General features: G+C 57.8%; 4 protein-coding genes across 8 annotated transcripts; all 4 read right to left on the bottom strand.

Moving 5' to 3' along the window:
* Positions 1 to 1,131: 1,131 nt before the first annotated feature.
* HIC1 (HIC ZBTB transcriptional repressor 1) lies at positions 1,132 to 5,774 on the bottom strand. Of its 3 annotated transcripts, none has more exons than XM_064271547.1 (2): positions 5,640 to 5,774; positions 1,132 to 4,194 (listed from the first exon to the last, which is right to left on the bottom strand). In XM_064271547.1, the coding sequence occupies exon 2, from the start codon at positions 4,172 to 4,174 to the stop codon at positions 2,027 to 2,029; it is 2,148 nt and encodes a 715-aa protein (XP_064127617.1). In that variant the 5' UTR covers positions 4,175 to 4,194; positions 5,640 to 5,774; the 3' UTR covers positions 1,132 to 2,026. The 3 variants fall into 3 exon arrangements, with proteins under 3 accessions (XP_064127617.1, XP_064127616.1, XP_064127615.1); XM_064271546.1 differs by lacking the exon at positions 5,640 to 5,774 and adding an exon at positions 5,264 to 5,322; XM_064271545.1 differs by lacking the exon at positions 5,640 to 5,774 and adding an exon at positions 4,524 to 4,789.
* On the bottom strand, positions 4,708 to 11,330 carry LOC135228019 (collagen alpha-1(I) chain-like). The gene is made up of 7 exons (XM_064270338.1): positions 11,323 to 11,330; positions 9,855 to 10,415; positions 9,608 to 9,734; positions 9,016 to 9,379; positions 6,617 to 7,228; positions 5,090 to 5,875; positions 4,708 to 4,829 (listed from the first exon to the last, which is right to left on the bottom strand). The coding sequence occupies exons 1-7, from the start codon at positions 11,328 to 11,330 to the stop codon at positions 4,708 to 4,710; spliced, it is 2,580 nt and encodes an 859-aa protein (XP_064126408.1).
* Positions 11,331 to 12,649: 1,319 nt separating this feature from the next.
* OVCA2 (OVCA2 serine hydrolase domain containing) lies at positions 12,650 to 16,297 on the bottom strand. Its single transcript, XM_064271527.1, has 2 exons — positions 15,971 to 16,297; positions 12,650 to 15,608 (listed from the first exon to the last, which is right to left on the bottom strand). Exons 1-2 carry the CDS (start codon positions 16,152 to 16,154, stop codon positions 15,112 to 15,114), a joined length of 681 nt encoding a protein of 226 aa, XP_064127597.1. The 5' UTR covers positions 16,155 to 16,297; the 3' UTR covers positions 12,650 to 15,111.
* On the bottom strand, positions 15,495 to 26,836 carry DPH1 (diphthamide biosynthesis 1). Of its 3 annotated transcripts, XM_064271524.1 has the most exons (13): positions 26,707 to 26,836; positions 24,612 to 24,764; positions 24,424 to 24,487; positions 22,652 to 22,773; positions 22,042 to 22,199; positions 21,719 to 21,840; positions 18,459 to 18,527; positions 17,883 to 18,039; positions 17,659 to 17,759; positions 17,041 to 17,119; positions 16,588 to 16,728; positions 16,326 to 16,433; positions 15,495 to 15,608 (listed from the first exon to the last, which is right to left on the bottom strand). In XM_064271524.1, exons 1-12 carry the CDS (start codon positions 26,765 to 26,767, stop codon positions 16,344 to 16,346), a joined length of 1,317 nt encoding a protein of 438 aa, XP_064127594.1. In that variant the 5' UTR covers positions 26,768 to 26,836; the 3' UTR covers positions 15,495 to 15,608; positions 16,326 to 16,343. The 3 variants fall into 3 exon arrangements, with proteins under 3 accessions (XP_064127594.1, XP_064127596.1, XP_064127595.1); XM_064271526.1 differs by lacking the exon at positions 26,707 to 26,836 and having other exon boundaries at positions 22,866 to 24,487; positions 24,612 to 24,671; XM_064271525.1 differs by lacking the exons at positions 24,424 to 24,487; positions 26,707 to 26,836 and having other exon boundaries at positions 24,612 to 24,725.
* Between the last annotated feature and the right edge of the window lie 646 nt (positions 26,837 to 27,482).

Below are 27,482 nucleotides of genomic sequence, written 5' to 3'. Positions count from 1 at the left end.
CCTTATCATTCTGGGTTGGTTGTACCTTGCTGCTGGTTTCCCTTGGATGGTCATGGATCTAGAGGGGAGGGACATCTGGTCTTAGGCCCATGCTTCCTGGGTGGCCTTTACCTGCTTGCCACCCTCCACTCTCTGGCCTTTTTGCCATAGTTCTTGCTTCACTTTCCTCAAAGTCTTCTCAGTTCTTCCCTCTCCTCTCCTTGTCCTTCCTCCCTCCCTGCCTCCTGAGTCATCCCCCTCACCTCCTTCCCTGTCTAGGTGACCCCTTTCATCTCCCTGGTCCCCTCAGTTTCCTCACTTCAGTTCTGTGTCATACCGTTCTCACTCTAAAACTTCCTTCTCTAGTACCCATGGCAGGAACCTAACAAAGCTTTCTTCTCTCAGTCCTTCCTTCCTAGGCCCCTGTGCTCTGAGAAACTTCCATACTTGTGCAGCCCAGCCTGAGGGTAGGGTGGGCCAGTGCCAGGGAGGAGCATTGCCTAGCCTGAAGTTTTCACCTCTTCTCTTGTCTTAGCCCTCAGCTTTCCTGAAGGACTGACACAGGGCCCTTTGGCCTTTGAGTTTTTAGCTGGCACCCATGTTCAGAGTCTCACTGGGGAGGCTTTCCACTGCTAATGAGTTCTTCCAATCCAGGCCAGGGATAAAGGGGTTTTAAGGAGGAGCCAGGAGGAAGCCTTGATGGAGCCAGTTGGGGAATCCCCCAGAGCCTGGGAGCAAGGTGTGCCCTCCTGGAGGCCCAAGATTATGCCAGAAGGAGCAGGACTGTTCAGGAAGGCCAAAGCCAACAGTTTGGGGGTACAAGTCCCCCAGGGCCTCAGAAGACTGGGCTCTTTGGGGTACCTGCCTCTCCTTTGAGATCTTCTCCCCTGGATGAAGGCCGATGATGGGGTGGGTGGGAGACCCATTTCTCTTTTCTGTCCTGTTTGCAGCACTGGTTTTGTTTCCTTAATAAATTTTTAGTTATGAAACATACCTGACCTCTTGCTGATCTGTCTCTGGGACTGGGGAGTGGAGGAAGGGCCAAGACTCTGCACCTGTGTGAGGGCAGCCCTTTCCAGGCCCCTCCACCCACCCTGGTGCCACCCAACCAGGGCCTTGTGCACAGGCAGAAGAGAGCTGCAGGGTCGGTGCTCCTTGGTTACTGCTTTATTGCTGTTTGGTTCGAGTATAGAAAATGGAAGCGGCTCTAGGAGAGCCTGTGTACAAGGTAGAAAATATACAAACCCGAGGGAGGGAGAGAAGGGAGCTAAAGAGACCGCGTTCCAGCCCAGCCCAGCCTGGACTCGGGATGGGGGGCCGCCCGGGGTGCATGCAATAAATATGGTCCGGGGCCCCAGGGAAAGAGGGTACCGCGGGAGTGGGAGCCCGGGCACACCAGGGCTGTCTCAGCCCTTCGACTCCGGAACTCCCTGTCTTTGGTGGTCGGGGAGGGAAGGTTTGGCCCTGGGGCTAGTGCCACTTGTGCAAAATGAGGAACTTCACATTATCAGTCCCGGGGCAGGTGGGGGCGGGGGCGGGGGGCCCTCCGGCCGGCTCAGTCCCCTCCCCCGCTCCCCAACTCTGCCTGACGCTCCGACCCCGGCGGGGAGATTCACAGTGAGAATGGGTGTGGTCGCAAGGGCCGGAGGTAGGGCTGGGAGCGGCCCAACGGTGACACCCCTCCCCCAAGAGCAGCACGGAGCCGGGAAGGGGGCCAACGAGCCACAGGAAGAGGCGATGAGGGGCCGGGGGTCTCCTTTGGTCAAAGCTGATATCAAAAATATAAATCTCCCTCCCCCCCAATCCCACTCCCGTCCCGGGGTCTTTCCCCCACCCCCACCCCCGGGCTAAGGCACAAAGCAGTGAGGCCAGGTGAGGCCGCAGAGAGGTGGGGCCGCCGCCTCTGCGGGCGACGCTGCCGCTGCTACTACAGCTGTTTGGGGCGCGGTGTGCCTGCTCGCTGCCGCCGCCGCCTCCGCCGCAGCTCCCTGGGGGCGCGAACCGGGCCCAGCGGCGGAGGAACAAAGGCGGTTCGGCGCAGGGCGCCCTAGGTGGGAGAGAAACGGTCGATGGTCCGGCCGTCGGGTCCGGCGGCCAGGTGCGCGCCCTGGCTCAGCACCTCCGCCGCCTTGTCCGGGCTGAGGCCCAGCTCGGCAGTGAACTTGGCCAGCGGGTACAGGCTCTCGAGCGCCACCTTGGGGTCGTGCAGGAAGTGCGTAGTCTGCGCCAGCAGCTCGGCCGCGGCCGCCTTGTCCTGCTGCTTCAGGCTCAGCTGTTCAGCGGTGAGGCGAGCCACAGCAAAGACGCCCTCAGGAAAATCCAGCTTGCCCTTGCCATCGGGGCCTGGGACTCCGGGCAGCCCCCCCAGGCCTGCCAGCGCCCCCGCTGCTCCCGCCGCGCCACCTACGGCGTGCATCTTCATGTGGCTGATGAGGTTGCGTTGCTGTGCGAACTTGCCGCCGCACACCTGGCACTCGTAGGGCTTCTCGCCCGAATGAATGCGCATGTGCTCGGTGAGGCGGTACTGGCGCGTGAAGCGCATGCCGCACGCGTCGCACGCGAAAGGCTTGAGGCCCAGATGGCTGCGCATGTGGCGCGTCATGGTCCCGCGCTGCGTGAACTTCTTCCCGCAGATAGTGCACGGATATGGCCGGGTCAGCCAGTGCGTCTTCTCGTGCTGCCGCAGCGTAGCCGGATCCTTATAACTCTTGTCGCACGACGCGCAGCGGTACGGCCGCAGCAGCTCGCCCAGACCGCCCGGAGTCCCAGCGACTTTGTCCCCGCTGCCTCCAAAAGGGGGCCCGAGGCCGGCGGCCCCGGCAGCCACCTCAGCCGCCTCGGCCCGGCCATACAGCGCCTCCTCCTCCTCCACGTGCGCCTCCACGTGCGCATTAAGCTGCTCCGAGCTGGGGAAGCCCTTGCCGCATGGGATGCACACGTACAGGTTGTCACCGAAGCTCTCCGGCTCGCCATACGCCAAGTGCGGGCATGGGTAGCCCTCGAGGTGGCCGCCGGGAGGGCTGGGGTCCTCACTGCTGCCCGTCTCTTCGCTGCTGCTCTTGTAATCGTCGCCGTCGCCGCCTGCGCCTGGCCCGTCCAGGCTTCCCGGATAGCGCGGCGGCGGCGCTAGGCCGAGCGGGGGCCCCCCGGGCGAGACGGCAGCATCCCCACCGCGGTCCTCACAGCGCTCTCCCGGCGAGCCCCGTCCCCGGACCAGCTCGTCGCCGTAACTGCCCAGGCCCGGCTCGTGCTTCATCCAGCGATAGAGGAGGCTGGGCCCGTCGGGGCGGCCGGGGGGAGGCTCGGGTCCCGGGCTGCCGCTGCTGCTACGGAACGGGTCCGGAGGGGGTGCAGCCTCCTCCAGCTTCTGGAAGGGCAGCGGTGGCAGCGGCGGCAGGGCAAGAGGTGGCTCCTTGTAGGCGGCGGGGCCGGCACCAGGAGGGCTGTCTGGGCGCGGGGGCAGCTCGCGCTCGCCCGACGGCCTCTCGGGGATCGCGGAGCCCGGCGGACTCTTCTTGGACAGGTCCAGGCCGCAGAGCGGGGAGCAACGACGCTCGGGGGCGCAGAGCGCGGCGGCCGGGCCGGGGCCTGAAGCGTACAACTCTGCGCAGTGCGTGTTCACCGCAGCCTCAGGGCCTGACGGCGGCTCGGCGGCGGGGGGCGGCGGAGGCCCGGCTGGGGACGAGTAGCAGGCCTGGATGACTGGCGTGGCGGCGCGCAGGCCCCGGCCCGGCCGTCCGTAAGGCGCGTAGCCGCCGCCGCCGCCGCCGCCGCCCCGCAGGTGGCAGTACTTGCCGTGACGCTTGAGGCGCTTCTTGCACAGCGCCACGAGGTCGGGGATCTGCAGGTAGCTGGCTGCAGCCAGCACGGCACCCAGGCTCGGCTCAGTCCCTGGGGCCACGGCCGCGGCCGCCGCTGCCTCAGCGCCATCCGTCAGGCGGCCGGTGTAGATGAAGTCCAGCACCAGGCGGAACACGGCTGGGCTCACCATGTCGTGGTCCAGGTTGAGCAGGTTGTCATGCACCACCAGGGACTTGAGGTAGGCGCTGCTGGCCGCCAGCACGTTCTTGTGCGCGCGGAAGAGGGCGTTCTGCACCACGATGATCACGTCGCACAAGAAGCCCTTGGTGCGCTGGTTGTTGAGCTGCAGTAGCAGCTGCCTCGAGTGGCCCGGCGCCTCCATCGTGTCCAGCATCGTCTGCCCAGCACAATCTCCTGCAGGGACACACACCAGCCGGGTCAGAGCCGTGCTGCGCCCTGGCCGCCTCTACCCAGACCTGCGATACTCCCCTCCACTTCCCCTTCCCCTCAGTTGGGCTGGGGCATCGAGCACCGCAGCCTGGGCACTGGCGGAGGATCAGCGGCCTCTGGGAGTGGGAGCCTGGGCCGACAGGCCGAGCCAAAAGACGGAGCTGCCACAGGTTGAGAAAGGCCAGGCTGGCCAGCGCGCCCCAGGCCCAGACGCCACAGGGCACGAGCTGGGTGCTGGGTGCTTCCGAGGAGAAGACTGTTGGGAACGAAGTGACCCTTTCAGAGACAGTTACCCGATTTGAGGAAAATGTCCGCTTCAGGAAAAGTCATTCAGGGCCGAGAAGTTTGCCCAAGTGGGGAGAAAGGGAGCTGAGTAGGAAGCGCCTCCCGCCTCGGGAGAAGTTGCCCCATTTGGGGGAAGTGATCCAGAGCAGGGGAGTGCGGTGCCCGCCGTGGCGCCACCCTGACCCGGGGCTGTCAGGCCTTGGATGGGCCCGGGCAGCGGCCGGGCGCGGGGAGCGGAGGCAGCGGCTGCCGTGGCGGGCAGAGCGCGAAGGCCGGGCCCCGGCGCGGGGAGGGCGTTATATCGGGGCAGGAGGCTGAGGCAGGAAGCAGGTGGGGGGGAGGGGGGAGCCACGCAGCTCCCAAGGGAGGGAGGGGGCAGCGCCCCGGGCGGGCACGGCGCGCAGCCGGCTGCGGCCCTGACCCCGGCCTGCGCCCCACCCGCATCACGGCCCTGGCCTCGTCCTCTGCTCTGCATTCGCGGGCCCGGCGCCTCCCTCCCCAACTCCCCTCGGCCCCTTCTCCCCGGGAACTCCACCGCCCCAAACTTGGGGAAAAGTTTCCCAACTTCAAACACGGCGGGAGTAGCCCGCCAGCCCCAGTCCCTCGGCTCCCGGCTTTTCTTTTCGGCCCCCAATTCCGGCGGCCGCCCTAGCCGCGCGGCTCGACCGAGCCCTGAGCTCCCCTACCCGTTCGCCCGCCGGCCCACCCCTGTTCCCCGCCTGCCCCGCAGGGCCTGGCGGCCCGTTACCTGCGCCCGCAGCCTGGCCGGGCTTCCCTCCCCGCGGTGGTGGCAGCTCCTCGCTGGCGCCCCACCCGCCCCACTGCCAGGCGCCGAGCTGTGCCAGGGCAGCGCCCCTGCCAGCCCCGCCCGCCAGCTCCCCTTCCCTTCCCCTAGCCTCTCCAGCCCATGTGCGGGCAGAGCCGGCCCCGGGCCGCTGACCCCGCCGTGAACCCGGAGCGGAGGAGCGACTGGTGGTCCTGAGTCCTCTAGGGGCGACATCCGGAGCCCAGAACGCCAGCCGCGATGGGGCTCCTGCGGAGGATGCGCCCCGAGGCGGCCAGCGCGTGGGGACCGGGCTGTCCCCGGTTCCCCGTCCCGCCCGGACCCCAGCCCAGGGACCCACCTGGGGGGCATGTCTGAAGCCCCGGGCCCGGCTGCCGGCGGATCCAGGGGGGACGTGGCTGCGCTGCGCTGCGCTCCGCCCGCCGGGCCCCCGGTCGGTTTGTCCTGCTGGTCCGTCCTCCCCGCGTCCTGGTCGCGTCTCAGCCCCGCTGCGCTTTCCGCACACTCTTATCTGGAGCGGCCCGGGCCGGTAGGCGCTGCTGCGGCCATGGCGCCACCTGGCGGCCTCTTGAGGATCTGCCGAGCACAACCTCTACCTCCCTGCGGCTCACCTGGGCTGTAGGCTCTCGGATACCGAGCTGGGCGGGGGAGGGACAGAGGCTTAGCGAAGCGGGGTTAGAGGGATGTATTTGCCCCCGGGCGCAAGTCCTAGGGGGCGCCAGACGAGGCCTGCCGGCGAATCACCCCCGACCCCGGAGGAGGAAGCCGGCGCGGGGTGGGGGTGGGGGGCGCAAGCTTAGAGACTGCTCCTGGCTACTGGTTACCCTCGCTACGCCTCTGGGGAGGGGGGGCCTACCTGCAAGTCCACGCTCCCAGCCCACCTAGGGACACAGACCCGACCCTAGGAGGCCCACAGATCCCGGGGTTTTGAACTCAGAAGGACTAGGGTACATCGCTCCCGTGTACATAGTTCTGTATTACCATACGGCACCAATTTGGAAAACTCCCGCCCGCAAGGAGGGGACTCTGATGACATTGGGTGGTGGGAGAGGAGTTACGGAAATCCTAAGGGGGTCTGATCCTAAGGACGCTCCTTAGACATTGCTGGATGAGACTGTCCACTTGGACACCCCAAAACGCCCACACTCAGCCACAGTATAAACCCTTTCGCACCCAGAACCTCTTCAGACATTGACACCCGCGGGCCGTTTATCTATGCACAGACACACCCGCCCCCTCCCAGAGTCTGGATTCCTGCTTGAGATACTCCAGGGGTTGCTGCATAGGGCCTTCCGTGAATCTGGGCAGAGGTGTTACCCAAACAGCCCGCGGGTCTCCAGGGGAGCCCCAGGATACTCAGCTGGGACTGGCGGGACAGCGTCTCTTGGGGTCCTTCAGGAGTGGCCCCCGCCCCCAGATTCTCGCGTGAGCCATTCTGAGGGACCCTGCTTGGACGACCTCTTTTCCAACCCACGGAGCCGGGAGAAAAGTGACAGGAGGGCCTGAGGTCCTGCACTACGCATGGAGGTCCCGTTCGTGCAAGTGACGCCCCTTCTGGGACGGAGGGGACACCGCAGTGGCCTGCGGGCGCTAGCTCGACTACTCCGGAAGTGTCCCCGAGCGGCCCGGCAGCTGCACCCGGCTTATTGCGAGCGCCGAATCTCCCCGGCCCACGCTCCGCCCCCTCCCTGCACCTCCTGACCCCCGCCCACACGCGGGGGGAGGGGGGGTCCCCGAGAACGCCCGCCGCTTTTGATTGGCTGCGCCTCCCCCAGCGGCCGAGCTTGAGAGGCTGGGGCGCAGCGTTACCATAGTAACCGATGAGATTCGCCCAGATCGCGTCTCTCCGAGGCCTCGAAGAGCTTAGCAACAGCGCTCGGCCGCTAGGCTGGCGGGGTCCGCATTTGCCGCCCCCCGCATAGTCCTCGGCTGCGGCCCCCAGGCCCCCGCCACAAGTAGTGGCTGAGTCACCTAGCTAGGGGCCACTGGCGCTGCCACTCGAAATTCCAAACAGACACCAAGGTCTCGGGCGCCCCCCAGAGTCTCCATTCCTTCCACAGGCGGCTTCACGGCTTTAGTGCCTGCCAATCGGGCAGCTCTTGGTCCTCGCAGGTCCACCTGACGCCCGCCGAGTCCTGAGGCCACCCTTCACCCTGTTTCCGACCAGCTGGACTCATCCCTGTCCTCTCCTCCATCTCCTCACAATGTCCTCACTTGGGAAATAGACCCCAAGGATGAAAACAGTAGGTTCCAGAGCTCCCAGCCTCTGCGGGAGATGAACCCAGATACCTCATCCAGGGAACGTGCTGTGGACTGAGATGGAACTGTTTGGAGTGTTGGAGGGAGGCGGGAAGGCTCTTCAGAATAAGTGCTCTTAGAGCTAGGCTTTGAAGGATGAATAGGAGTTCTCCCAGCAGGTGGAAAGGCGTTCCTGGAGAAGAGAGCTGCTGGGACAAAAGCTAGCGGCAACAAATGGGGACTCTAGGAGGCCAGATCCCAAGGCTATGCAGGGACTCTCCGACCCCCTCTCTGTTTTAATCTTTTCTTGGCAAGGAGCCCTTCATCCTCCTATGTCTTTTTGTGCAGTGGAGTCCACTGGGACCTACCCCAGGGTCCGCTGTCCCTACATCTTTGTCTTTCAGCACTTTCTTGGTTGAACGTGCTTCGGTTCACCCCAAGTAAATTCACTACCTCAAGCTGTCATTGCATCTGTATGGGAGGGTCTCACAGCCCTGCCCCCAGGGCAGCTGCAGCGTCAGGGCCCCCTCTGGGTCCTGTGGACTTTGCTCTTCCTGTGCTTAGGCCATTCCTTCCCGTCCCAGATCCACCTGCTCTGGCCTGACCAGTATCTGCTGCCTCTCCCCACCCTAGTCCAGTTCCTCTCTCTCTGAACACACTCCTCTTCCTTCTTTTAGAGCCTTCCTTTAGCGATGGAGCTAGGCTGGACCAGGACCATTCACCACCACCATCCCTCCAGAGGAACTCTGCCCCACATGGCATGGGCCCTTCTCCCAATAATGACCTCCAAGAACCCTAACTCCTACAGGAAGAGGTCACTGCCTCTCCACCCCCTGAGACCCCTCTGAACCAAAGCTCCTCAACTTCTCTGCTTTCTTTAGGTCGCCAGCTCCTAAGTGGTACCTAGAACCCCGTTGGGCATCCCCTCCCAGGCCCAGCCTTCTCCACCAAAGCTCTTCAAGACTACTGGGTTCCCCTATTCTTCTACCCCCTGCCACTCCCCACGCACAGCCCCAACTGCGCCCTGGGCCCCTCCCCGGGTCCAGCTCCCAAGGATGCGAGGGTGACAGCACCGCAGTGGTCTCGCGGGGTGTGACGCCACCGTGGGCCATCATGTGACGTCACAGAGCCGTCGGGTCCAGGAATGGAGGAGTGGGGGTGGGGACTACCGGTGAGGACCCCGGAAGGCCAGGCAGCGTCGGTGGGCTGCGCCCCAGAGCTCCAGGAGCAGAGAGTGAATAAACAAGTAGCGTACCCGCGTGCCCTCCTGGCCCTGTCCTCCCCCAGACCCCCAGTCCGCAGTTCCGGAAAGTTAACCCCTTGCAGGCCCGGGCAGGGGGCGTGAGCTTCCCTTCCCTGTTCCTGCTTCCACGCGCCCTCCTCCCCTCCCAGCTCTCGGTCGCCTCGGTCCCCACCCCACCCCCCCGCCTCGCCACTATAAATAGCCCCTCTTCCAGTTTCCTAAATTCCCTGCTGACGTCGGCAGCGCGTCAGTGTGTAGGAGCCGCGGCCGCATGAATGAGCCGCCGCACGAGTACTACGCGCTCCTATAAAAGCTGCCGCGTCGGCCGGGCTGCGGGAGGCAAGCGGGCGCCGGCGCCGCGCGGCCGCCAGGTAAGCAGGACTGACGGACCGACGGACGACAGATGGACTGACGCGCAGACACGGATGGGTGGGCAAGGAGGAAACCGGCGGGCTGCGGGTTGGAGGGCCCCCTCCGGGGTGGGGACGGGATGGGGGAGTAGGGTCCGCTTGCAGCCGGTGGAGCGGGGGCCGGATGCGGCCTGACAGGAGGACCCCCTCCACATGGGGCCGGAGGCGGACACTGGACCCTGTCAGCACCTGCCCGCGCCAGGAGGGAAACTCAGCCACTTCGGAGGAGCATTGAGCAGAAGACGGACCCCAGAGTCCCCGCAGCTTTTCCTGGGCTCCTGCGCCATTCTCCCAAGAAAGTGGGGCGAGGGTGCTGGAGCCCCAGGAGACGCGCCCCCCTCCCGGCAGCGCGGTGACTCAGCCTCACCGTTCCCCAGGAGGCTGAGGGGGGGGTGTCAGCGAAACGCCACCGCCCACCTGCCCTCCGCCCCGGCCGCGGCTCTCTCGGGACCCCCACCCACATTCAGCTAGGGCACCCCCTCCCCAGCCGGTGCCGTCGGGCTCGTCCCGCTGCGCCCCCGACTTCCCGCCTCCGCGCGCGGAGCTGTCCTCTCAGGACCAGGCGGGGCCTCTGCCGGACCGCCCCGCCCCGCCCCGCCCCCACTCTCACCACCCTCCCCCCGCCGCCGGAAGTGACCCCCTGCAGGGACGGCTTTGACGTCACAGGACTCTGACGTCAGGGGCCATGTGCCTGTCCACGAGCTCTGGGACCGGGAGGGGCGAGAGAAGCGGGGGAGGAGGAGCAGCAGCGCCCCCAGCCGCGGGTGACGGGAGAGCCCCGGCCCGGGCAGTGCGCCGGCACCTTGGCTCTAGACTGCTTACTGCCCGGGCCGCCCTCAGTAACAGTCTCCAGTCACGGCCACCGACGCCTGGCCCCGCCCCAGGACCACAGACTCGGCCGTCCGCCGCGCCTCGGGCCCCTCTGTCCCCAGAGATCCCGCAACCCTGAACTCGCTGCAGGCGCCGCCGCTGTCCTTGGTGCTGATCCAGAGCGGCGGCGCCACGCGCCAGGAAGCGCCCCCGCTCCCCACCCGCTGCGAGGGGCGGCGGGACCACACGCACACTCGCACGGCCCCCGCGGCCCCTCCGCGCGCCTCCCCCGCCCGCGCCCCCTCCCGCCCACGCCCGCGGCCGTGACGTCAGCCTGTCCGGAGCCGCCACGGTGTCGTCAGCGGCGCGCGCCCCGCCCCCGCGTCTCCAGGGCAACCGTGGCTTTCGATTGTTACTGTGGGAACCGGAGGTAACAGTCTACAGCCATGGTCGCCCCGCAGCACGCGCCGCGCCACGCTGCGCCCCGCCAGCCGAGAGTGGCAAGACCGCGAACAGGAGAAGGCGGGGGTGGAAGTCAAGATCGAACGAGTCTGCGGGGGTGGTGGGAGGTGCGGGACAGGGAGGTGGGCCCTCTGGGGTCTGACTGCTATGCATCCACCAAGGCAGAGAAGCGTGGTGTGACTGTCCTGTTCTCCCAGCCGAAGTATCACAGCCGGGGGATGGCGAGAGAAGGGGTAGTTCTGGGACTTTGGCTCTTTTCATCTTCTCTGTGGGAGGCAGGCTGCTGGGGCCAAGAGGCATCAGAGAATGTTCTGAAGGCGGTAAACGGGAGGCAAGTTTTCCTAAATACGCCACAGCACCACTCTTCCAAGAACCCCTAGCTGAGTAAACTGAGGGCAAAGAGTAAACCTTAAGTTCATTTCCGGATGGAATCACAGCCTTCCACAGCTCCCCCCACTCCCAATTTCTCTTTCGGAAGCACAGAAGATGATAAGTAGGGTCCCCAGACCTGTCCCCAACCCTCAGGAGGCCAATGAGCTTTTAAAGTTAACCGGGTTCCTAAAGCTCTGTTAGAACAAATCAGCATCTTTAGTCTGTCCCTAGGCGCTGTGTCCCAATTTGAGACAGTTTCTCAAATTAGCCCTAAATAAGGGAAGTGAATATTGGAGGGGCTGAAGTCCTATCCTCCCAGTGAAGTGTGGACCATGACCTCTTTAAAAACATTGTGTGTGTCACCTGCCACAGCCAACATCACCCACTGCAGGGGATAGCTGTTGAATATTGGGTTTTCAACCTCCTTATGGATAGTGGTGAGAATGTTTCATGCAACTCAGCCCTCTCTCGCATTGGTTTAACTTTACCCCTCCATGCCCTCTCCTTTTCTAAACTACCCCGAAGACCGCTGGTGCTGATTTCGTGGTTAACCAATGCCCACATCACCTCTCCCAGGTACCGTGAGGTCTTCACTAGAGTAAGATGCACTTAATTCTGGCCTCCAGTGGACGTCTGTGGATGTAGTGTGTGCAGGTGGGAGTAGTGCACCTGGGAAGCAGGAGGTCCAACCTGGCTCTATCATCAACTGTCATTTAAAGGGTCATATTCTGTTTTGGAGCTTTCCGTAGAACAGGAGGGTGTGTTGTGAAGATCAAATAAGATCGTGTAAGTAAAAACCTTTGTAAACTGAAAAATGCTATTCCCATCTTAAGTAGTCTATCAGCCTGCTATGTTTGTTAGGGGGTGGTGGTGTTGGGTGGAGACCCCAGCTCTAGGCACTTATGCAGAACAAACAGGGTAAGGGAAGCACACCTCCCTGAGCAGACACTCTGGGATCCTTTCCCAAGGAAGAGTCAATGGGTGGTGCCTGGCTGCTAACCAAAAGGTTGGTAGTTTGAGTACACCCAGGAGCACCTTGGAAGAAAGGCCTGGTGATCTACTTCTGAAAAATCAACCACTGAAAACCCTATGGAGCACAGTTCTACTCTGACACACAGTGGGGGTCACTGGTTTGGTTTTTACCAAGGGACCCACTCTCCCAAGAGCTTGAGGAATCCAAGATAGAGTGCATGGTGGAAATGAGAAATGGTAAGGATGTTTTGAAAAGAAGAGGCCAAATCTTTTGCAGTTTGAACCCATCTGGAGGTGGCACCCAGAGAGGAAAGTATCAGAGGACTATACAATGTTAGAGTTGTTTAGTATCTCGGAAATCATTTAGTATGCTCCTCTAACCCATTTTATGAATTAGGAGGGTGAGGACCAGACAGAACATGGGCTCAACAAGTGATGAGTGGTGTTCTCTCTGCTCATCTTCTACAGTGCAGGGGAGAAAGCAACGTGAGCCCTTGGGTGTGAATTCAACCTTGGGCAAATTATGTAGCCTCTTTGTGCCCATCTTCTCAGTTGTTAACGAAAGTTAATAATAGTACCTACCACATGGAGTTGTGAGATTAAATTAGGCAACACCAAAGTTGCTATTTATCACAACGTCTAACATACTGTTATTATACGTTATACATGTTATTACTATTTCTATCCTCCAGGCCTCATTCTCCTTATCTATAAAATTTTAGATCAATGATTCTTAACTGGGGCTTCCTCCCCTGCCAGAGGAGTGCGTGAGAACCACATGGGGGCCTTTTTTTTTTTTTTTTTTTAAATAACACATACCAGAAACTTTTATTCTAAGGCAGTGCTTTTCAAATACTACCTTGGTTGGGAATGACTACGGACATTTTGTCAAAATGCAGATTCCTGGGTCTTAGTGATTCTGGCTCAGTAGGTCTGGAATTGGCCCCAGGAATCCCAGTTTTAACAGATGACCCTGATGCACGTGGTCCATACAATCTGTGTGTGTGTGGTGGGGCTGGGGGGCAGGCACAACCCTCTGGTTCTCTTTTGTTCTTGGAGGACGTGATGAAAACCCATTGCCGTCAAATCATGATAGGAGGTGACATTTCCACTTGTTGGGAATAAGACCCCCACGATCTTTTCCTTCCAGCTTGGACATCTGATGATTCTTAGGGGGAATTCTCCTTCACCTGCTTTCTCAACTCAAGCATGAGCACTTTTGCTCTAATTTTGGCTTCCTCTCCCCTTCTGATTTTAAGGCACCACTTAAAATTCATTCCTCCATACAATTTCCCTCTCTCCTTTAATTCTCATGATAATCCCAAGTAGCAGCCGCTGGGGAGTGCAAGTCACTTCCTCTCTGGGGACCTTGCTAAAGAGGGCAGCCAATGATAGCCACGAGGGTATGTAGTCCCTGAGCTATAGATCCATTATTTCCAGAGGAACCAAAACCTGAATTTTTGTAAGGGTTTTCTAGAAATTTTAATACTGGCAGCTAATCCAATTTTTCTTCTAAAATCTCATGGGTCAAATCCAACAGGTCTGTAGGAGTAATTCAGTCCATTTCAGAGTCCCCTACTTTTGCCAGGGGATCTCTCTAAAACACGAAGAGCACTGCAGGGGCAGACTAGCAAGGGAGAACTCTCCCACTTCCTGCTGTAAAAGTCCTAAACTCAGTGAACTGGGCCTCTTGTCTGGGTAGATGAAGTCCCTGGCATCCAGGAACGTAACCCTAGCTTTTTATCTTGGACAGCTGCTATCTATAGTCAGGAACTCAGAACCTTGTGTAACTTAAGGGCTATCAATCAGTGTGGTTGTCTCCAGATGGTCTGGAGTATTTGTGCTGCAGCTCCTAACCCCTAATTCCTGTGGGGCAACCAAGCCCAAGGGCTGGAGAGGGCCAGAAAAGGAACAGGCTAATGAAGGGCCCTGTAGAGACAGGGGGTGTTATGAATCGCATCCCCCAGAAACATGTGTTGTAATTCCTAACCTCTATTTTTTATGCCTATGGTTATAATCCCATTTGGGAATGGGCTCTTTGTTATGTTAATGAGGCAGGATTAGTGTAGGATGTGTCTTCAGTGAATCTCTTTTGAGAGAGAAAAGATTAAACCAGCCAGCCAGCTAGCAGAGGTGGGGTTAGATAGATACCAAGACACGTGAAGATCTACAAGGAACCAGGAAGCAAAAGCTGAAGAGAGAAGGCCCTTCTTCCAGAGCTGACAGAGAAAGCCTTTCCTAGAGCCAGTGCTCTGAATTCATTTCTAGTCTCTTAAACTAAGAAGATACATTTCTGTTTGTTAAAGCAGTATTTCTGTTACAGCAGCACTAGATAACTAAGATAGGGTGAAAGATAGCAGTGTGCACGGCGGGGGCAGGAGGGGGTGCAGGGGTAGGCACTTGAAGTGAGGGGAAAATGACTGGGGTGAGCAATTGTTACAGTGCCTAGCAAAGACTAACTACACTCCCAAGGGCAAACCAGCTGGGCTGCTTAGGCTCTGGCTGTGGTCGCTACAGAGTAGCATCAATCTCAGAAACCCTCCAGATGGGTCAGGTCATATAGTTCAGAGGAGCTAGAGCAGTTATGGAGAATGCAGAGAACACAAGAAGCCAGGCTCTGAAAAAGGCCAGCACACAACTCCCAGGGAGCAGGCTAAAGGAAACCTAAAGTTGTGTGCCCCACATGCAGCCTTGTGAGGTGCTCTCTTCCCAAAACATCCAACATGAATTCTTTCCTAATTTAGCTGAGGTCTCCTTTCCTTCAGTTTGTGCCTTAAGAGTTCCACCAAAAACGTGTGAGTATATACGTGCACACATGCCTGAGTCCTGGGGGCTCACAACTGGAACACCTTCTTGCTTGGTGCTGCCCCATGGGCTGTGTGAATGGCCAGGGATCCAAGACTTCCATTATAAAATGGCTTTTTTTGTTGTGTACCAGGAAAGAGATGCTCAAAGCCCAAATCACCACTTTATTATGTGGCAGTCACAGTGGTGCCAGGCCCTGCATTTCCCATGTCGCCCTCCTCTGATCCAGGGTTCCGCTGACCTTTTCCATGTTTGAGTATCAGAAGTCAAAGCGTCCACCCAAGGCCTCTGCCCCTCTTTTCTCAAATCTAGAGCAGGGCTCTAAGAATTGACATTTGTCTCTTAATTGGTCATAATGAGGGGCAATAACAGCAATAGGGGTTCCAGGTGAGGAGCAGAAGGGGAGGGCAGGGATTATAGGTCATACAGAGGGTGCACTAAGGTCTCATGCCGCAGGGGCTGGGAGGGAGAATAAGCGGACAGAGGCATTTGTTGATCTTTCACTCTGCAAACTGGTCCAAGAACTTGATGTAGGCCTGGCGCTGTGGTGCAGCAGCTGGAATGAAGTGGCCACCAGAGTGGCTGAGGGTGACGGCTCCAGGGAAGTGGCTAGCCAGCTGCAGACTCTCCTGAGAGGGGATGACACGGTCAGTATCCCCAAAAACATGGAGCGAAGGGAGTGACAAGGGAGCCTTCACGATGGGTTCTTTGAGTCCAAGGCCCCGGGGACAGAAGCCAGACACCAGGATGGTGAACCGTAGCAAGGGGAATCGGGGATCACCTGCCTGGCCCAGGGCACACACAAAGGCTGCTAACGCTGCCCCCTGGCTGAAACCAAGGAGCCCGTCAAAAGGCCCGAGCTTGTTCAGTGCCTGTGCCACCGCTTCCAGGGCTTCCTCCAGTCCCCTGCACACCGTGGGCTCTTCCAGCGCAGAGAAAACGGCTGCCTCCTCAGAGAACCACCAGCCTCGGGGCTGCTCCTCCGGAGGGCATGGCCCTACAACGATATGGGGGAGAAGATGGGGTTAGGCTAAGGGGAATCTGGGGAGGTAGGGGAACGACTTGGGAGGGAGGGCTTGGGAATGACAGAGCGAGAAAGACAGGCGGCTGAAAAGGGAGACAGTGGGAGAACAGATGGGCATGAACTGGAGGAGAGAAAGGGAAGACAGGAAGCTGGAAGTCTGGGAGTGCAGAGTGAGGTACAGCGAGAGGCACTGGGATAGGAGAAATGACGGGAAGGGGCAGAATGAAGGGCGGAATAAGAGGTGGACACAGGCTCGGGGGTACGCTGTAGGGTGCTAAGGGGACGAGGAAACATGGCGAAGACCGAGTGCATTTCCGGAGCACGGCTCGTCTCACCGGAGTCTAGCCCCGTACCTCCGGGGCCCGCTGCCTCCGGGACCGGGTGCGGGCCGCTGAGGCACACGAGCTCGGCGCGGCCCCGCAGCGCCTTCCTCAGAGCTCCGGTCTTCTCGCGGAAGCCCCGCTCGCTCTGCCGGAAGCCCGCCAGGCACAACACGCGCAGAGGCTGCCGCGCCGCCATAACGCTCGGCAGCCCGCGAGAGCCACCGGAAGCGGCCTTTCCCCGAGCGGAAAAGGAATAAAGGGGCGGAACCAAGTGCCGGCACCACCCTGAAGGCGGGCCAGTAGGCTAATGGGCGTTTCCATGAATCGCGGAGGGGCGGGGCGCGGCCGGGGCGTGGGTGAGAAATACCTGCGCCCCTGAAGGGTCTCAAGAAGCGAGCGGCGCTACCTTCTCGTCTCTGCAACTGCAACCTTCACAACCTGTGGCTGGAGAGGGACCCGTGGACCTCTCTTGCACCTGAAGACGTAGACTTTGGTTAGGGTCTCCCTCCGCTGCATTTCTCATCACGGCCGCAGGGCGGCGGCTTCGGCTCATGCGGGCCAGGGAGGCGACCAGAGCGAAGACCTCGCCCAGGGCCGGGCTCTCCGCCCTCCTTGGAGTCCCCGCCCACCTTCCCCAGGGCGGGCCGGCCCAGAGTCTTGGGGGGCCGGTCCTGCCCGTGGTTCACCGTCCACGGCCCCAGGGAGCTGCCAGCGTAGAAGTCCATGGGGTAGGGCTGCTGCCAGGAAATGTCCCTCAGGGCCACGGCCGCCTAGGGGAGGAGAACCGGAAAATAATGCTAACATTTTCTGCACGTTAATTATTTAGTCCAATCCTCATACCGGCTCTATGAGGGTCTCCTTATCCCCATATTACAGAAAGGAAGTGTGAGACCCAGAGAGGTTAAAGGCCTTGCTTCAGGCCACACAAGCCAGGAAGTGGCCTAGCTGGGATACAAGGCAGTCAGACTTCAGATCCTATGAATTTAACCAAGTGCTGCCCACCTACCCCACTCTGGGCCCCTGCCTTCACAGACTCAGGTACGAGGCCCGCTCTCCCAGGAATTTTCAAAATTTAACATTACCTCATAGGGTGTCAGCAGCGGCTTGGGGAAGGCTGTGCCCCAGTCAATGGAAAGCCGTGGACATGCCACTTGCACCCACCTGGGAAGGGAAGCAGGTCAGACTCTCTAGGTGGGGGCCTTACCTTCTCCTGGGCAGGAGGACATACTGAAGGAAATGACTGTGTCCTCAACACACCCCTAAATGTTTACTATTCTAAAGTAAAGACTGTCACTTACTACTGTTTAGAATAACGATCCAACTATACTGTTGCTGCTTGTTTTGTTTCCTCGACTGTGAGCTTTCTGAGGGCAGGGCCTGGGCAGCTCCTTCATGGTAGTATCCCCAGAACCAAATTTAGTGCCTGGTACAGTGCAGGTGCCAATCACCACTCAACCTCACACAGAACAACTGTGATGCTGCCACCACCTCTGAGCCCTAGAGCCAGAGGAGATAGTGACACACAGTTAAGGGTAACCCCTGCTGAGCGAGCACTCAGTAAACACTCAAATTTCATGACCATGGAAGCAATTCACATTGACTCCAGCCTTCCATGTGTGGTCGTGTGGTCGGCAGGACTCAGCTTCTAAGCTTCCTTTAGCCAGGCTCACAGCTAGGTAGGGTAAGGTGGGAAAACTTACACATCCACCTCAGGAAGTAGGCTAAGCTTGCTGGGGAAGATCTCCGAAAGCAGCAGTCTCAGGAAGGGAAGTCCCAAGGCTCGGAGCCGAGATTCCAGGTGCTATTGGGAGAGGGGGCAGAGCTGGGGTCACCACGATCAACCAGAGCCCCCTTGGCCTACTGATTTTCCCAACTGGGTTTTCAGTCAGTCCCCTCCTCCAGAGGCCACGCAGAGCCCTCTGACCTCCAGGATCTTAGGGCTGCCCTGGCGGCCCAAGGTGCCTAGGATGAGGCCCCAGGATTTAGCAGAGCGGGCAGTAGCTATGGCTTCTTGGCGGGTGGCCTGCATATGCTGGTGGTCATAGTGCTCTCTGGACAGGACTTTGCTGTATGGGTCATACCTGGAAAAGAAGAACCTGGCGGGGTCACTTGACAGCCACTCATGGGACTCCCACTGTATACACGAGTCACTGACTCAGCCCCCCAGGCTCCTGACCCTTCAGGCACCATTCATCCTCTGACTCTGCAGCTGCAGGTAACTTGAGAACAGAGGCAAAGCAGGGATTATCATTGGGAAGCTCAGTCCCACAGCTGGGGCAGGCAAGAGTTGGGGTGGGCTTTAGAATCTCAGTGTGAATCCCAAGGGCTGGATGGGCTGCTCCTGGTGGTCTGATGCCCAGAACTAGGGCCTAAGGGCCTCAGACCCTCAGGGGTAGGGGCTGTTGAGGGGCTGGGGCATAAGGAAGTTTCTTCCAATTGAGGGCACCGGTGGCAGGGGATCCCACCCTCGCCCAGCTGGTGAGTCCAGCCTAGCCCATACCGGTAAGCAGGGATACTGGGGTTAGCAATCATGACAGACTCCAGATGGAAGCGGCCATCTCCCAGATACCTGCAGATGATAGAAAGGAGGCCATAAATGTAGTGTGGGGCAGCAGAAGAGGTGCTCATCACCCTAGAGGTCCAGAGGACTGAGTTCTAGGCTGCCTGTGCTGCTGAGTGTAGTGTGAATCGGGACAAGTCATCATTTCACCTCTTGGGGCTTTAACTTCTCTCACACGTAAAATAAGGAGTTTGAACTGGATGACCGTAAGGTCCCTCTAGTTATGTAATGCAGAATCTAAGAATTGCCAACCGTCCAGGGGAAGAGTAAAAGGGCAGTCAAGGCCATAGTAAAGCCCCCTGGGGCTGTAGAGATCCTAATTTGGAGGTAGGGGGCAGATTCTCCCCTATCTAGCTCAATACAGATGTGGGAAATAGTGTTCAGGTTGTGTCGTAAATGAGGTTTCAGGGTACACACTGGCTACTCTGCCCAGATGAGTTCTCGGGTTAAGTCGTTACTGAGTCAGAACAACAGCTACTGTTTACTGGACTTGTGCCTTCTGGGCACCAGGCCCGGACAAGTATCTGACATGTATGACTTCACTCAGTCCTATCAAAAAATTCTCCAGGATACCCATACTTGCTCTCATTTTACAAAAGATAATTCTGAGGTTCAGGAAAGTCAAGAAATTTGCCCAAAGTTATACAGCTATTAAGCAGTGTATCTGGGACTTGATGTTCTGCTGCTATTCATAAGGTTTTCACTGGCTAATGCTTTTCAGAAGTAGACTGCCAGGTCCTTCTTCATAGTCTGTCTTAGTCTGGAAGCTCAGTGAAACCCATCCTCCAACGGTGACCCTGCTGGTATCTGAATACCGGTGGCATAGCTTCCAGCATCACAGCAACACGCAAGCCCCCACACCTAGACAAACTGACAGATGTAGCCCTAGAGGTGCTCACTCGTCTGTGCCAAGAAATATGGAAGACAGCTTCCTGGCCAACTGACAGGAAGAGATCCATATTTATGCCTATTCCCAAGAAAGGTGATTCAACCGAATATGGAAATTATAGAACAATATCATTAATATCACACGCAAGCAAAATCTTGCTGAAGATCATTCAAAAATGGCTGCAGCAGTATATCGACAGGGAACTGCCAGACATTCAGGTCAGTTTCAGAAGAGGACGTGGAACCAGGGATATCATTGCTGATGTCAGATGGATCCTGGCTGAAAGCAGAGAATACCAGAAGGATGTTTACCTGTGTTTTCTTAACTATGCAAAGGGATTCGACTGTGTGGATCGTAACAAATTATGGATAACATTGTGAAAAACGGGAATTCCAGAACACTTAATTGTGCTCATGAGGAACCTGTATGCAGATCAAGAGGCAGTTGTTTGGACAGAACAAGGGGATACGGATTGGTTTAAAGTCAGGAAAGGTGTGTGTCGGGGTTGTATTCTTTCACCATACCTATTCAATCTGTATGCTGAGCAAATAATACAAGAAGCTGGACTATATGAAGAAGAACGGGGCATCAGGATTGGAGTGAGACTCAACAACCTGCGTTATGCAGATGACACAACCTTGCTTGCTGAAAGTGAAGAGGACTTGAAGCACTTACTAATGAAGATCAAAGACCACAGCCTTCAGTATGGATTGCACCTCAACATAAAGAAAACAAAAATCCTCACAACTGGACCAGTGAGCAACATCATGATAAATGGAGAAAAGACTGAAGTTGTCAAGGATTTCATTTTACTTGGTTCCACAATCATAGCCATGGAAGCAGCAGTCAAGAAATCAAAAGACGCATTGCATTGGGTAAGTCTGCTGTAAAGGACCTCTTCAAAGTGTTGAAGAGCAAAGATGTCACCTTGAAGACTAAGGTGCGCCTGACCCAAGCCATGGTATTTTCAATCGCATCATATGCATGTGAAAGCTGTACAATGAACAAGGAAGACCGAAGAATCGATGCCTTTGAATTGTGGTGTTGGTGAAGAATATTGAATATACCATGGACCGCCAAAAGAACGAAAAAATCTGTCTTGGAAGAAGTACAACCAGAATGCTCCTTAGAAGCGAGGATGGTGAGACTGTGTCTTACATACTTTGGACATGTTGTCAGCAGGGATCAGTCCCTGGAGATGGACATCATGCTTGGCAAAGTACAGGGTCAGCGGAAAAGAAGAAGACCCTCAACGTGGTGGATTGACACAGTGGCTGCAACAATGAGTTCAAGCATAGCAGCGATTGTAAGGATGGCCAGGACCAGGCAGTGTTTTGCTCTGTTGTGCATAGGGTCGCTATGAGTCAGAGCTGACTCAACAGCACCTAACAACGGGGACTTGAGTTCAGGTCTGACTCCAGGCTCAATCACCATGTTGTACCAAGCATGTTCTGGGAGATATTGTCCCTAACAGTACCTCCCCAAGCCATGAAGAGTCCAGGGCATGGAGAATAGTCTGCCTCGAGCAGCTCTTTTCTTCCTTCTTGGAGACCTCACCTCATTTTGATGAACGGCCAACCCTCAGGGTGGCCCTCCCTCCAATACACATTTTGAAGCCCCCAAGGATAGACATCTAAGAGCTTAGAGTCATGCAGGCACAGGCACAGGGGGAATGTCCCTTAGGGGGCAGGCTGCCAGGGCTGGGCTGGGGAAGTCCATGATGTGGGCCTGTCTAGGGGCAGGGGTGTCCTGTGTGGGTGCAGCCAGGCCTGTGGGACCAGCCTCTGCAGATCTGGAGGTGGGGCTAAGTCAGGGAGTGCCCTGCCTTCCTTCCCTGCCATTAGCTGGGAACAGGTCTCTCCTCCCCAGTCCCAGCTGGGGGAGCTGTCATCTCTGAGGCTGGCTGCATTCACACAACATTAAGCATTTCCATTACCTAAAATAATTAGGTGGCAGGAGACACGCTGCTCCTGCTTGTTAGCTGTCCGGATGCTAAATTAATGGGGCTGCAGCCTGGTCGTGCCCATCCATCTTCTCCAATTATATTCCCACCATATCTAGCCCACCCTCATCCCCTCACTGAGCCCTCCAGTTCCTGCCCCACCCTGAGCACAGCCTTCTGGGTGGTAGACAGAGCACAGAACAGGGAGGGAGGAAACCTAAATTCTTGTCCCTATTTCATCCTTAACTTGCAGTGTGGCAAATGGTTAAAAAGCATGAGACTCAGTTTCCTTTCCTGTAAGATGAACCTCAGGCTCCCTCCCAGCGTTTGTTTCTTATGCTTCCATGAGTGCCCCCATTTCTAACTTACACAATAGCCTCCACCTCTTCGGGCAGTCGGGGGGATGTGCAGCCCAGAATCTCCCCAGGGGACAGGGGCTTGCACTGTGGTACGCTCACACGGTACTCAGCTTTCAGCTCTTGGGCAGCTGCCTGTAGGGATAATGAGGTGAGGGAAGGGAAGGGAAGCAAGTGGCTGAGGGAAGGGAAGCAAGCTGAGCAGCAGCCTGGAGGGATAAGGGAAGGGAAGCAAGCTGAGGAGCAGACTGGAGCTTCTGGCATGGGGATCCAGAAACAGCCGGAGACTGGCCATTTTCTGCCCTCAGGATGCTGAGCATCCTCATGTCCACTCACCTGCAAGGTGGACACAAACTGAATGGTGCTGACAAGGGCAAGGGCACTGGCTGGGGGAAAGGTGAGACGGATGGAGTCCAGCAGGTGGGTGGTATCTATCCGGATGTCCACAAACACATACAGCACCCGGAAGTCTTGGGCTGAGGTGTCCATGGGAACTGGGAAGAGAGAAGAATTGAGGAGACTGTTTCAGAAGGCGGGGGAGCAGAGGGTCTGGCCTGGGCCAAGCTCTCTGAGAAGCCCAGACCAGTGACTTCAGCCACAGTGACAATCTTTCACAACCTTGGGGTTGAAGGAGGGCAGGGAGGAGGGGGCACAGGTCCCCTAGGAGCTCCTCCTAGGTCAGGCTTCTCTGTCACTCAGCCAGGGGCCCAGCCTGCTCTACCACCAACAGCCTTTCAAACACCCGCATCTGGGACAGCAGCATGGTTTCCAAGGCAACCGAATCCAAAGGAAAGATCCACCTGCAGAGCTGGAAGGCTGAGGCTATCCCAGAAACCAGGGGGGACCTCATGCCTGCAAGTATGGCAGGCCGGCGTGGTGATGGGGATTAGTGTGCAGCCCTGCCCCCCTTTGAGCCCTGCCAGGTCCAGTGCCTGGCTCGCCATACCCAGGCAGCTGTGGCCGTAGTGCACCAGGAAGTCCGCTCCCAGAGCCCTCGCAGTAAAGTCATCCACACAGCAAGCCCCATAGGTCACGTCACCCATCACCATCACTTCGGCCTCTGTGAACCTGGGGCAGGCGGGGAATGGGACAGTGACATAAGGTGGGAGAGAGATCTAGCCCTGTGGAGGGGTCTCAGGGCCCAGCTCCTTTCTCCCTACCTCTCTCGATTCCTTAGGTTGGCAGCCACCACTTCTGCCAGCAAAGAGTAGGAGGGGACCAGCTGCCACCTCCCTCAGCCCAGCAGCAGCTCCTGGAACTGTAGCTGCACAAGCATGGTCTCTACAACACCCTGATTCCTCTGCCCAGGCTCAGACTGGAAGAGGGACCCAACACTGGGAGCGGCACACACAGGGTCAAACACAGACCACCTGGGCCTGCAGCTACCTGAACCCACCCCACCCAGAGCAATGAGCCCACACATGGACACACAGGCAAAGACACCCACTCCCACACCTGGGTGCACAGGCAAAGGCACCCACTCCCACACTTTTGCGCTGTGGCCTGTGGGGGCATGGATGTATGGATACATACAACCTCCCCTTTCGCCCTGGCCCCCTGCCCCCTCCCCACCATTAGGCAGGGCCCTCGGTGCCCAGGATAGGGGGGCCCAAGCCCAGCTCCCCCACAGCACATGGCACCGCCCACCTGACTCATGCTTCAGGAAGAGTGGGCTCTGGCCAGCACATTGCCATAGGATCTGTTGCCAGGCCTGAATCACTGGGGGAGCGGGGGTGGGGTGGGGGGCAGGGGAGACCTGGCACCCCTTGACTCGCCACAGGAGTGGAACAGGAGGACCAGCTCTTCCCAGGGATAGACTCGCCCCTGGGCCTAGGGCCTGGCTCAGTGACTGGGGTCCTCCTATTCCTCTTTTAGGGGTGTGGTGGGGGAAGCAGAGCTACTGCCAGCCAACCCCCCTCCCTTCCCCCAAATCAGGCTGTGCACAGAAGCAGATTATTCAGCTCCTTAGAATGCAGCCCAGGCGGCTGAGTCAGCTGGAGCACTTAATTTTTTATAGATTAAAATGTATGCAAATTGGCCCAAGCCCCAGAGAGCATCCCCAAGGGGCAAGAGGGTGGGAGCAGGGAAGTGAGTCTGTGGCAGCAGAGGGATGGGAGCAGGATGGGGGGAGGGCAGCAGCAGGGAAGTGGGAGGTTCCTATCACGAGATAACCTCCCCTCTCTTCATTCCCCATCCCTGTTCCAGTGAGGTTCCAGATGGCTGAGAACTGACTCCCCCCTCCCCAAGGATGGCTCATTGTACAGAAGAAACTTAGAATAGGGGGAGTAGAGGAACTCAATACCTTCTCCTAGGCACACTTCTCCTCCTCGCAAACCCACCCTTGCCAGAATGTGCCAAAGAAAAAGGGGTCCCTAGCCAGACTCTCTGCTGATCAATCAGCCCATGCCAGGGTCAGCTCTGAGGATTCTTAGGTGCCTCCCCAGGCCCCATCAACTGCTCTGGGCCAGACTTTGAAGACACTGGAATTAATTGACCAATTTTTGAGGGGGGAGGAGTGATTTATAAGGAAAAACAGGGATCTCAGCAGGGCTGAGTGTATGGTTTGGGTTTTTTCCTTTGTGTGTATGTGTGTGGTTGGGGGGGTGGTGAGGGGGAATACACAGAGGTCTAGAAGGAAAGAAGATGCCAAAAGACAGCTGTGATGGCACCGGGAGGGTCTTGGCCCAGTTTCCTCTCCAGCACCAGCAACTGCCTCACCTTTCCAAGATATCCACAATGGTGCAGGCGAAGAGGAGGAGGCCTTCTGGCATTTGCAAGGCCACTGCAAGACAGAGCAGAGACAGGAGAGGCAGAGGGCTGGGAGGAAGCTGGGATGGGGTCACTGTTCCCTGGCTGGACAAAGCAACCTCCCCATACTCAGCCAAGCTCAAAGCTTGGGGGCTCACCCTTCTTGGCCTGGGCCTGTTGGATCCTCCAGATGGTCTTGGGGATCTCAAAGTTGTAGTTGGAAGGCAGTACCTGGATGGCTGCCTGCAGCTGGGGGTTGTTCAGGATCTCAGGGGGGATCTGATTGGCTAAGCGGCTCCGAAGAACTCGACCTAGGATGAATGCAAGGCCTGAGTCAGCACCTTGCCTAGACCACAGCCAGACCCAACTAAGCTGTTAACTCCATCAAAGTTTAAGGCCCAGATCCCAGATGCCAAGGGGGTTCACCCTGACTTCTTCCTCATCGAGTCTTCTTGAAGCTAGAGACAACACATTAAGCCAGGAGGAAATCTGTATAATCAATTTCCATGGAGTTGAGGCTATGAGTGGAGTATGGCTCACCCCTTTGCTCAGAAGAGTAGAAGTGACACCAGGGAACTGGACTGAAGGACAAAGAGTCTGGGTCCACACAACTGCTACTTGATAAAGAACAACCCAGTGGAAAATTCAAGAGCTTAGCCAGCTCAACTAGTCTGGGAAAAAGCTCCTCCTACCCAACCCCTGGAGAACATCTTGAAGCTCTGAGGTCCCAGTTGTGAGATCTATATGCAAACTGTTATGAGTACTTGTTTTAAAAACTGCCCCCCTTACTCTGAAAGCCACTGACCATGCCCACACTGGTTAATTCTTGCACTCTTCCCTCTCCTCATTTAAAGTGGAAACAAACAACATATTTAACTGAGTTAACCAGTTTCCTAGTCCCATTGCCTACCCCCACCTCCCAAGGATGGAAAAAACATACTCTAGTCAGGACTGTGGGCAAACAGGTAAGGACAGAAAAGTGAACTTATCATTTAGGGGTTACAGACTAGTGGGGCCAAAGACAGGTATAAAAAATAATTACAACCCTTTAACTAAAGGAGAAAACGTTGTAGCTCTCTTTAGCAAGGCTGCAACCCTTAAGCTGGACTCATTCTACTCCCCACAATTCAGCTCAGCTCAACCCCCCCAAAAAACCAAACCAAACCTAGTGCCGTCGATTCAATTCCGACTCATAGCGACCCTACAGGACAGAGTAGAACTGACCCCTAGAGTTTCCAAGGAGCGCCTGGCGGATTCGAACTGCCGACACTTTGGTTAGCAGCTGTAGCACTTAACCACTACACCACCAGGGTTTCCGCTCAACCCCCAGTTATCTGTTAACAGCCAGAGAGTTTGTGAATGTGAAAAGGCAAGAAACTAATCTATTCGATGAATATTTATTGAGCCCGTGCTATGTGCCAGAATCTGTGCTAGGGCCCCTCACTATGATAGGAGACCCTGGAAGACCTAAGCCTTTATCCACTGTGAATGGGGGTGAGGTGGGGGTGGGGTAGGGGATCGGTGGAAAGCTAGCAGGGCAGACTGGGAGCCTGAGACCAGGTTTGAATATCACCACTGCTGTGGTTTTTGTCCAGTTGTTTCAAAGGCCTGGGGGCAACTAGCTCAGCCTCCCTGAGCTCCTCACAGAATCTCCTTCTGACAGGTCAAAGCCCTTTGATGATCTGGGGTGCAGAATCTGCTAGCATTAGCAGCTCAACAAATCCCCTGGGCTCAGTGGGACTTGGATTGGCGACTCCTCTTTTATCATGTGGCTGTGATCATCTGTTTGCATCTGTATTCCCCCGTACACTGTGAGATCCCTGAGGACAGCGGCAGTATTCTAGTCGCTGCACTTAGCGCAGGCCTGGCATTCAACTGGCGCTCAGTTAATGCCTGGTGAGTGTGACTATGTGCGTCTTCCCTGAAAGCATTCCCTAAGGGCCCACTGTGAAGTGACCGCTTCAACAGGCCTGGTCCCGTCGAGTCACTTATCCGTGACTCTCACGGGGCATCGTTTCCAGCTTGAAGACTACAAGCTCCCAGGAGGTGTTGCTCCCGGTCCAGTCCTAGGACTGCAAAATGAGACCAGGCCCCCTGGGCTCCGGTGACAGCAGCCGAGAGCGAGTGACTGCGGGGACTTCCGGGTCTTGCGGAGAAGGCGCCGCCGCCGTTAAAGAAGGCTGATCCTGCCCATGATTTGAGGGCCCCACCCCGAGATGGGAGATTTGGAGGCCGCAGCGCTGCAGCACCCACCTCTGCCAGGGCCGCTTCGGCCGCCGGGCTCCGCCGCCTCAGACACAGCCAGCGCCGCCATCACTAACCTGCCCACGTGGGGACAAAAAAGACAGCGCTAGAGGAACGCGGAGAGCATAGGCATTGCAATCAATCGCCGATTGAGCAGCGAGGGGCGGAGACTCTCTGGGTGGGGACCAAGAAGGGGAAGATAGGGGCGGGGCTATAGTGGGCTCTGTCTCGGCCCAGAAGGTCAGGACTCTCGGGAGCCCCTAGTGGTCCCTGACCACGCGGTTGCGCTCTCTCGGCCACCCAGTCTCCTCTCGTTTCCCCAGCTAGTCCGAACCTGGCATTCTAGGACTAGTACTCCCTTCTTGCCGACTGCCCGCCGGATCGTGCGGGCCTGAGTTCCGTGAATGGGAACACCCGCCAGGTCTTCTCCAAGTTGATAGTCTCGGCGCGGATTCTCGGAGCGCCAGAGTGCCCTTGTCGCCGTTAGAACCCACAGTGTGGAAGGTTCACGTGCAAGGAGCCGCTGCGCAGAAGGCGCCGAGCTTGAGGGTGCTTTTTTGGGAGGATGAGGCAGTCTGAGGACACGGACTGTCTAAACCTGATTCCTGACCAACGTTTGCCCTGCCAACGCTGCCCCTCAGACCAGCGTTGGCAGATTGCCAGATTGCTGCCCCTTTCTCCTGATCAGCAGCCTGGGCTCCTGGTACACCAAGGAGAAGGCAGTGAGGGAGGCAGCTTTGACCTTTTCGAGAGCAAAGTACCTGTAGGGCTGGCCCGCAGCTAGG

Source organism: Loxodonta africana, chromosome 18, assembly GCF_030014295.1.
Source record: "Loxodonta africana isolate mLoxAfr1 chromosome 18, mLoxAfr1.hap2, whole genome shotgun sequence".
Lineage (NCBI taxonomy): Eukaryota > Metazoa > Chordata > Mammalia > Proboscidea > Elephantidae > Loxodonta > Loxodonta africana.
The sequence above is the reverse complement of the archived record's forward strand: the minus strand, read 5'-3'. Positions and strand labels throughout refer to the sequence as shown.